This window comes from Beta vulgaris, chromosome 6, assembly GCF_026745355.1.
Source record: "Beta vulgaris subsp. vulgaris cultivar EL10 chromosome 6, EL10.2, whole genome shotgun sequence".
NCBI lineage: Eukaryota > Viridiplantae > Streptophyta > Magnoliopsida > Caryophyllales > Amaranthaceae > Beta > Beta vulgaris.
The window spans coordinates 32,391,327-32,402,136 of record NC_079207.1 but is presented as its reverse complement, the minus strand read 5'-3'; the positions used below and the strand labels follow the sequence as shown (position 1 = coordinate 32,402,136).

Genomic DNA, 10,810 nt, shown 5'->3' with positions numbered 1-10,810 from the left:
GTGGTCTAGCAAATAAACACTATATAATACCTTGAGGTAGAATTATTAACCAATGGTTTTTAATTTTTTTTTTTTCCTTTTATTGTTTATTAATTGTTTTATTTTATGGCAATTCAATGTTTATTTTACAATAGCAGAGATGTAATTTAAATATTTATTTTAAAGATAAGATATTTTACAAGTATTTTAGTAAAACTGGTATCATAAATTTTTCGAGGGTTGAATATTTTCTTAGATTTGTACTTTTTTTTTGAGTAGCTAAAAAGCCATATTCTCCTTTTTGTGTAACTTCTTTGAAAAAATAAATCTTGAATTTAACTATTGAACGAACATATAAAATTGTTATGGTTCATCCCATATTAGAATAAATGTCATTTATTATCTTTTACAATTTCAACAACTACTTTTACCAAACACTTCTAATTAAACAACTACTGTAATCGTTGATCGCTAATAGATAGTAATAGACAGCTAGCTGCTATCCCCAGTAGTTACCGCTACTGCAACCGTTAACAACTACTAAAACCGCTAATTTTGCCAAACATACCCTAATTCATTTCGAAAGACTAGAGCCACAACCCTAAAAAAAATTATTTTCTTGACTAAGCAGATTTGCCGACTCGTTTCTTGACTAAGAAGACAAGTCCTATTTCAATTTTTCATTTATCTTTATGAATTGTGGGAAAATATATGGATAAACACGTGGAAGGACCTAGTCGACGTGTAAAGGTAAGTGGAACAAGGGAAACTGAGGGGCGGGAAGGAAAAAAAAACCAGGTGTAAACCGCACATAGATTTAAATGTCAGTTACATGAATAATAAAATACACATCTATTTGACTAACTATTTAATTACAAAACCTTCAAAGACAGAGGAGGAGAGAAAATTGAATAGAGCAAAAAAAAAAAAAAACAGAGAAGGCATGGCGGAGGTAGCAGCAGAGACGAAGGTTCAGAGCAAGGTAATAGTAGCAATCGATGAAAGCGAGTGTAGCAGTTATGCGCTCAAGTGGGCCCTCCAAAATCTTGATGACAAACTCAAATCTGGCCTTTTACTTTTTAGCGTCATTTCTATTGATTACAGTGGAGCTTTTGCAGGCGGTTACGGCTCTCTTCGTAATCTATTTTGCTCCCTTACTCCCTCCTTATTCCAATCTTTTTCTTGCAAATTGAACAATTAAGGCTCCGTTTGATTAGGCGTCAATCATTTTCTGTGTAAAATGATTTTTGAAAAAAATACAATTTTAAAATTAGTTTTCGTTGATTGAATGTAAGAAAAATGATAAAATGAAAGGAAAATAAAAGTAAGTAGATAGTGGGAGGAGTGTATAAAAGAAATAAGGAAAAGATAGGAAAATTTTACACTCTTTTATAAATCAAACGATGTAAACTTAAACAGAGATGAAAACTGTTTCTAAGGAAAATTTATTTCTAAGAAAAATATTTTACATCCTATCAAATGGAGGAGCTCTAAGTGTAATGAATATAGATAAATTCCGATTTCAGCTCTTGGGTATTAAGACTTTTTTAACTAGGCTATATGACATTCACTCCTTCGAATGTTTTATTTAATTTGCACAAAAAATGCATTTGTTGTCTATTGATGCAGCTGCTGATCTGATGACATCAATGCAAGACAATCAGAAGAAGTTTGTAGCTTCTCTCTTAGCGAAAGCCAAGGAGATCTGTGCAAAGCACGGGGTACGTATGAACTTTTAATTTAGTCCTCACTGGTTTACTTTATTTAACGTAATTGCTATAGGAAATATTGATGTGAATACCGCAAGTCACAACTGTCAGTGCGCTTCCAACTATGGTCGGTTTGTTTATATGTAGGATATTTTGGGGTAAAAATGTGGAGAGATTAACAACAAATAAGTGGATATAAGAATTAAAGTGTTGCTCACATCTAAACACTAAACACACTTATATTATTTAGTGATAGAATCTTACATGAAATTGATAGAATTCACTCCTTAACAATTTCTCTCCACTTATAAATAAACTAACGTAGTACTACTACTACTTCTTGTAGCTAGCATCAAAGTTGGCTGAGCACACATTGCTCCAAGCAAATAATACTCCTATTTATACTACTACAAGATGCTGTTCTTTTTACAGCTTTCACATTACATATTGCCAATTTGTCAAAGTCTTTGAGCTATGCTCCTAGAGGATGGTAATAGGTAGCTTGACAATTTTACCTAGCCATAAATATGCAGCAGCAATATTTTACCAAAGAGGAGAAGGAGTGGACGGTGGCATTCAACACTCCCCCTTAACGACTACTCTTTCTCAAAGTAAGTCTCGAGGTCATACCAAGTTGTTTCCGGAACTTTTCAAACTTCGGTCCTCCAAGACCTTTTGTGAATATATCTGCAACTTGGTCCTCCGTGTTCACTTGCGTAAGTTCAATCTCACCCCGTAGAACCTTCTTCGGACAAAATGATAATGTACCTCAACATGTTTTGTCCTTGCGTGAAAAACAGGATTCTCCGCTAAACGTATCGCAGACTGATTATCACAAGCTAACTTGATTCCTCGATCAATTGGTTGATGCAGATCCTTGAGTAATTGCGTCAACCACACACATTCTTGTGTAGCCATAGCTGCCGCTCTATATTCCGCTTCCGTACTTGACAATGACACTGTTGGTTGTCTCTTGCTACACCAAGAGACTGCTTCAATCTCGTAGTTGACCGACGTGTGTCGAGATCACCAGCATAGTTAGCATCACAGTATCCGACAACTTCAATCTCTTTATCATTGCGGTACAAGATTCCATAGTCAATGGTTCCTTTCACATACTTAATATTCGACGTACGGCCTCCAGGTGACGTTTCATCGGTTTTTGCATGAATCGACTAATCACACTCACTGCATATGCAATATCTGGTCTGGATAGCGTGAGATAGATAAGACTTCCCACCAACTGTCTGTACATGGTCACATCTTCTAGATCTTTGCCTTCGATTGAACATAACCTTGCATTAACCTCCATTGGAGTTGACATAGGCTTGCAATCGACCATTCCATATTTTTCTAGAAGATCACGGGCATATTTCTGTTGGCATAGAAATATCCCATCCTTAGTCCGCTCCACTTCAAGACCAAGTAAAATGTTTTAGTTCTCCTAGCTCCTTCATTTGAAATCGTACTGAAAGATTAGCTCTTGTTTGTTGAATCTCCTCTTCAAAATCTCCTGTGATGATAAGATCATCTACATATACAAGAACTATTGCCAACTTTTCATCCTGAGCTTTCACAAATAAGCTCGAATCGGCTGGTGCTACAGAATAACCACTCTGTACCAGAAACTCCGCTATCTTTCCATACCAGGCGCGTGGTGCTTGCTTCAAACCATAGAGCGCCTTCTTCAGCTTGCATACATGGTGTGGATAAGACTGATTCTCAAACCCCTTAGGTTGATCCATGTAGATGTCTCTATCCAACTCACCATGTAGAAATGCATTTTTGACATCCATCTGCCAGAGCTTCCAAGAATTACTAGCTGCAAGTGCTAGTAAACACGAACTGTAGTAATCTTGGCAACTGGACTAAACGTTTCATCGTAGTCTAGCCCATATTGCTGAGAAAATCTCGAGCTACCAGATCGTGCCTTGTACCTTTCAATGGTACCATCAGGTCTAGTCTTCACTTTGTATACCCATTTGCAAGAAATAGGTTGAACTTCATCGAGGCTTTGGCACTAACTCCCAAGTTTGTTCTGGTGCAGAGCTTGAATTTCTTCTCCCATGGCTTTTCCAATCTTTGCTTCGAGCTGCCTCATCATACTATTTGGCTCTTTTACATCCTCAACCATTGCAGCATTTGCATATCTTGGATTTGGCTTTTTCTGCCTTGTGGACCTGCGTAGTGCTGGGTGAGGTTCTTCTTCTTTAAAATCTTCAGTTTGAATTGGCCTTTCTTCTTCGATATTTCTATGATGTGCTCCTGTTTGCCATGAACTTTTCTCTCTTTCTGTTGGTGTAGGTTGAGATATCTCCATCTCAAGACTACGACCATCTTGACTAGCCTGGCCTTCATCTTTCTCGTCCATCTTTTCTTGAAGCTTTTCCTCGATCTCCTTCGAGTCTGGCAATAATACAGCTTGTGGTGACCACCAAGATGATGCTTCATCAAACACCACATTTCGTGACACGTGACATTTATCTGTTGTTGGATCACAACACCTCCAACCTTTCTTTGATCATGAGTATCCCACAAAGATACAACGAATAGCCTTTTTATCAAACTTGCTACGCATATGCTCAGGAACAAAGACGTAGCATACACATCCGAAAACTCTGAAATGACTCACTGCTGGCTTCATCTTTCTTAGCTTCTCAAATGGTGAGACAAAATCTAGTCTCGCCTGAGGTAATCGATTTGTCACATGTGTCGCTGTTCTCATACACTCGACCCAAAAACGTGGTGGCACGTTCTGGCATGTAACATGCTTCTGCATGTCTCTGCAAGATGCGATTCTCCTTTCAGCTACTCCATTTTGCTGTGGAGTATTTGGACAAGTGAGCTGGCGTCGGATCTTGCAATCTTGCAAGTATTGGGAGAATTCTCTGGATGTATACTCTCCTCCGTTGTCTGTACGCAGACACTGAATTTTACCACCAACTTCTTTTTCTACTGTTTCCTTAAACAGCTTAAACTTGCCAAATGCTTCAGATTTCTCTTTCATGAAATCGACCCAGACATATCTTGAAAAATCATCAATAAAGGAGATCATGTAGCGTAAGCCACTCACCGAATGTTGCTTTACTGGACCAAACACATCTGAGTGAACCAACTCCAAAGGTTCCTTCGATTTGAACTTTGAATCTTCATATGGAAGTTGATGTGCTTTACCAAATTGACATCCAGCACAAACTATATCTTCCTTGACATCTAGTTAGGAAGACCCTTAAGCATCGACTTCTCATCATCATTTGAGCTTGTTGTAGCTCACGTGACCCAAGCGTGCATGCCATAGATCAGCTGTCTCATTTTTCCTCGCCTTGTCTACATATGCCGTTTGAGCAGACATCACGTAGACTGATTCAAGACGTCGTCCCTCCAAATAGGAGAGGAATTTCCTTCCATTGTCTTGTACACCTTTACGTCACGAGGACCGAAAACAACATGGTTTCCGGATGATGTCAGCTGTGAAACTGACAACAGGTTCTTCGTCATACCAGGAACATGATAGACATTATCCAGCTGAACTTGCTTGTTGCTAAATCGTGGAATCACCACTGCCTTGCCAATATGGGTTATCGGCAATTCTGAATTATTTGTTGTTATCACAACTCGACCACGCTTGTACTCGGACATGCTCAGAAATTTCTCTTTGTCTCCAGTCATGTGATTGGAGCAACCAGAATCGATGATCCAATCATCTTTGTAATTGATCATCTTGTCGTTGACTACGACAAGTGCAACTTCCTCTGGCTCCGTGCTGCTGGGTGACACTATCTCCATGTCGAAGATCTGTTCCTCTTCAACTGCGTAGGATGCTTGTGCATCCCACCGACTTCACTTCGGTTTCATGCTCCACCGAAGTTGCAGCATTCCCTTCTGCTGGTTTGGACCAACAGTCTCGAGCATAGTGTCCTTCTTTTGCATTATACAACAGACATCTCGTTGTGTTTGGTATTTCCCTTCCTTCTCATCCTGTTGTCGATGTTGTCGAGCTCCCCCTCAATGGAAGCCTCCTCTACGTTGTCCTTTTCTGAATCCCCATGTCTGTCTGTTTGACTTGCCATGTTGATTACTTGACTCGCCTGTCTTATCACCTCCCTTATTTGACTTCTTGTTGCCAAAAAGAGCTTTCTCTTCATCCTTGACGGAAACTCCAGACATCTGATTTTCTAGAGCCTCCTGGTTGGCTAACACTTCTCAAACTCAATTAGAGATGTGTTGGTAGCCCAACCTCGGATCGCCGTGACAAGACTACTGTATCCAGGCTTTAAGCCACGGACAATAATCCTGCTGCATCCTCGTCTCTGTGATGGATTTTCAGGATCTAACTTTGTGATTTGCTCACACAAAGTTTTAATTTTGGTGAAATACTGATTCACCGTCATGTTGTTTTGCTGGATCGACAACAACTCATTCTCGAGAAGCTGAAGTTGAGCATCGTTCTTCTTAGAGAACAAAGCTGCAAGGGTGTCCCACGCTTCCTTGGGTGTCTTTGCATCCTTGATGCGGTATAACAACTCATCCTCGACGGTTGCTGCTAGCACGTACATGGCTCTTCCGACCCTAATCTTCCACTTTTTTAATTCTTCTTGATCGGTTGGTATTGTAACTTCATTACCACCGACTATACCCCAAAGATCTTGTCCCAACAAATAAAATTGCATATGTGTACTCCACGTACTGTAATTTCCATTGTTGATTTTCTCAATATTACTAGATGAACTAGCAATATCCGTCATTTGTGACTTGGTGTTGCCTGGCAATACACAAGTAAGCTTGGTCCCTGACCAACAAGCTTCACAGTCCCGGACTGTGCACTAATGGAAAATCACCTCGCAATACGGTCCCCGACCGTTAAGTTAGCCAAAAATATTTTTGACTACACCGTTGCGATAATATCGGTCCCCGACCGATATTTGCCAAAAAATGGTCCCGAAAATTTAACGGAACGAATGGCTCTTGATACCAATTGTAGGATATTTTGGGGTAAAAATGTGGAGAGATTAACAACAAATAAGTGGATATAAGAATTAAAGTGTTGCTCACATCTAAACACTAAACACACTTATATTATTTAGTGATAGAACTCTTACATGAAATTGATAGAATTCAGTCCTTAACAATTTCTCTCCACTTACAAATAAACTAACGTAGTACTACTACTACTTCTTGTAGCTAGCACTCAAAGTTGGCTGAGCACACATTGCTCCAAGCAAATAATACTCCTATTTATACTACTACAAGATGTTGTTCTTTTACAGCTTTCACATTACATATTGCCAATTTGCCAAAGTCTTTGAGCTATGCTCCTAGAGGGTGGTAATAGGTAGCTTGACAATTTTACCTAGCCATAAATATGCAGCAGCAATATTTTACCAAAGAGGAGAAGGAGTGGACGGTGGCATTCAACATTATAAAGGTCTCAACTTTTAAGAATTTGAAAGGGGTTCAGTCTCTTCCCAAAATGGTCTTCCATTTTAATGAACGACTAAGGAGACTTTTGGTTAAGGATAGGAGTTAGCTCGAGTGGGTAGAGCGCCCCCTTGGCCCTTGAGATCAGGGGTTTGATCCTTACCCCCGCTGGGGTAGGAATGGTAATACTAATTGTTTTTTTATTGGGTGGTTTAACAATAAAAAGGAATCACTAACGATTTTGTTACTCTTCTAATTGGAGAGTAGCATTTTGGAGGGTTTGGGTTAAACCAAACAAGGAGAAATGGATTCAGATTACTATAACCGTTTCCAAGCTTCCAAAAAACTCAACAAAACAAAGCCTAAATGGATTAGTTATGGCACATCGGTCTCTTTCATATACCCTTTTTCTAATCAATATAAGCCAATGGAACGGAATCATGTGTCATAATTAACTAATGTAGTATTTTAATTAAGGTAAAGAATTGTTTCTGAAGTTGGAACAGGTGGTGCAATGTTTTGGTTTATAGCAAGTACATATATTGTTCCTTCTATGTTGGATTTCCACCTTAAAGACTTTGTTTGGTTGAGCTTTTTGGGAGTTTGGAAACAAATTCAGTAATCTGAATTCCTTTTTTCTTGTTTGGTTTGGGTAGTAGGTTAACCATCAACCTTACTTAAGAGTAATCCAAACTCTCAAAATGTTACCCTCCATATTGTAGGAGTTACATAATCTTTTACATTACCTTACAAGTGATTTTTTTCCCTTGCTGAATCAAATAATCAAACACCCAATAAAAGAAACTAATAGTGTTACCATTCCTCTCCTCTACTTAATTTCTTTCCCTTTTGTATTCCTCTATTTGAACCAAACTCCCCCTGAGACTCAATAGCCTGTTTCCATTTTTTATACATCCGTCTAAAATTTGAAGTACTCACAACATATTTGTTTCTACATTCTTGGGCTCCATGCCGAAAGAAACAGTATCAATGACCTATTTACTATCTTTTTATATGGTTGAAACTTCAAACCCTTCTAAAATTCATTACCTTTACTTGGTGTTAATGGACTCCCTTACTCCGTTACCTTTCCTTTTCACTCAAGTAATGAAATACATTTCTTGGTGGTAAACCGGTAATAGTTATCACTCGTTTTCCAATCTATGCATTGAACCAAACATCTATAAAAGAAACAATTTTTATTACCATTTCCTTCGTCTATATGATTTTTATCCCTTTCAATAACTTGAACCAAACAAGCACTTAGTGACGCACCGAGAAATCGCAAGTACCATTTAAGGATCTGAAGATCAGAAATGAAACGTAGCATGTTTTGTCTTACAGAAAAAGAACGAAAGATTTTGAGCATCTCATAATATGCACTTATTGGAGCTTATCAGGTCACTTATATATGCAGGTTGATGCTGATACAGTGTCTGTTATGGGCAATCCAAAAGATGCAATATGCGATGCAGTGCAGAAATATCATTGTCAATTGCTTGTTTTGGGCAGCCATGGTAGGGGGGCTGTAGGAAGGTATGTTTGTGTTTGAACTATGTTTATATTCTATCTGTCCTTTCCTAGAGTTGTGATTTGTGTTATTGAGCCCCATATTAGTGTTTTGGGAATCTGAGCTAGACCACATTCAAGAAGAGACAAAATAATCACTTTTTAAGCTTATGGAGTTCCTTCTCCCTTTGTCAATTGGTTTTGGAATGGAACCTCACTTCAGCTTGTTAGCTGTTTAGTTCTTTTTACTTAAAGAAGATTATTCTTGTTCAACGCCATGTAGAAATCTAGGACAATGATGAGTAACCTCGATTTTTTTAACTAATTAATTTTTGAAGCATGCTGAAAACAAGTACTTGCGTCAAGATCCTATCTACTGGAACCAATTGTTTTTTTATGCAGCATAGTTTAAATCTATGTTTGTCACATACTCTATATTAAAATAGATGGGTAGTGAATTAGTATTTAGTGATACTCCCTTTCTGTGGTCTTTGGCCATTACCTGACAGATTGGAATCAGAGAAGATTATAGCAAGATCACACTAAAATTCTAATAAGACACAGATGAAACTTCTTTAGTAGGTCTCTGATACTAACAGAAACAAAGTAGAAGCTAGAGCAAAAGCAAATCTGGATCCAGTTTTGAGTCAAATTCTCATTTAGCCTGTATATATGCTTTTTGGTGTGCTAGAGAAAATTGTTTATAGATCTCCAGACACAAGCTTTGTCGAAGGAGAGTCTAAGACACGTACAAGTCCAATTGTGTTCCATCTTAAAACCAATTTACAGTAGGTAAAGCAGCCCAGTAGGACAGTAGGTACATGTTACTCATCCTTGTAATCCTTCTCCATTTCAAGAGAAAATCACATGTGGGTTTTGTTTTGACACTCTCCCTTATGAGTTATGAGTCCATTTTTCTAACAACCTGGAGAAATCACATTTGTTCTGTATAAAGTAAGGCAGCGTACACTGTATAATGCCTTTTAACGTGAACAATGCATATTTCTTACCTCCATCCCACCCAACAAAGATTATTTGGAGCTCATCTCTCTATAGATCTTTCGACTTTTGTATAATTGTGGAGCATCATGTAAAGCATTCAAGTCAACTGGACATCCTGGACATTGATTCCATTATAGGACTTAAGTCATGACACTGTTGTTAACTACATAATTTTCTTAAGCTACTCTAATTAGAACATATTGGTCAGTACTTGCAATGAATTTTGGCAAACTTTCCTTTAATGAAGATACTAAACTATTCTTCGCACTCCTTTTTCATTAAGCTATTTCTCTTTGATTTGGCATAGCAGAGGTAGTCCAGTCAACTAATTTTTTGCTCTTATATGCAGGGCTTTCCTTGGAAGTGTCAGCAACTACTGTGTTAACCATGCAAAGTGTCCTGTTCTTGTTGTAAGGCAACCGTTCTGAAGAAAACCTTCATATTGCTGTCATGTAAAGACAAGATTTCAGTTGCTGTTATGTAAAGACTAGCAAATGCTGCTTTGTTTGTACTGTAAATATGCAGCTATGCTATGTTACAATGTATTATGTATACCGTAGACACTGATAAATAATGTTGGTGTTACATAGATAGTACAGGTTTGTTGTAAAGAAAGAGCTAATTTCTTTGTAATATTGACTTTTACTATAAAGTTTACTCTGTTCAGTTTACTTATGTAAGAGTCACATGCTTTTAAACAAATAGGGCACAATCCATGATTATGTCATCTATATATAATGCGACGCTATGCCAGAATCTTCTTGAAAATTATTTCCGCCCTGTTTTGTTTGGACTAAAATTTGTTAAACTAAAATTAGTTTTTCTTTGACATATGAAAAATAATGGATTGGATCAATTACTCACTAATAATCTCATCTCTATTATATAAGTTAGGAAAGAAGGTGTGATGTCCTCTTTTTATATGACTAGAATATCCCTTAATAATTTAAAATAATGTTGTCTTTCTATTAAAAATTAAAAAATGAAAATCAATATAACTTGGGATATGAGTAAGTTAAAAATGAATATGAACCTATTTCCAGGTCTAAGCCCACTCTAGAGAGAGAAGCTCTCAAGATGGGGTTTACAAAACCCCCAACCACCTGAATCACCCAACTTGTCCATCTCTCCTCTGCTTTTCTCAAGTCCTCAATCACCCATGGCTCACAATTTCACGACCTCCCGTCTGCTGC

General features: G+C 37.8%; 1 protein-coding gene across 2 annotated transcripts; it reads left to right on the top strand.

Annotated features, from left to right (window-relative positions):
- The first annotated feature begins 849 nt into the window (after positions 1 to 849).
- Positions 850 to 10,288, top strand: LOC104896434 (universal stress protein A-like protein). Of its 2 annotated transcripts, none has more exons than XM_048646480.2 (4): positions 850 to 1,115; positions 1,609 to 1,700; positions 8,507 to 8,642; positions 9,967 to 10,288. In XM_048646480.2, exons 1-3 carry the CDS (start codon positions 923 to 925, stop codon positions 8,636 to 8,638), a joined length of 417 nt encoding a protein of 138 aa, XP_048502437.1. In that variant the 5' UTR covers positions 850 to 922; the 3' UTR covers positions 8,639 to 8,642; positions 9,967 to 10,288. The 2 variants fall into 2 exon arrangements, with proteins under 2 accessions (XP_048502437.1, XP_010681486.2); XM_010683184.4 differs by having other exon boundaries at positions 859 to 1,115; positions 8,524 to 8,642.
- The last annotated feature ends 522 nt before the right edge of the window (positions 10,289 to 10,810 follow it).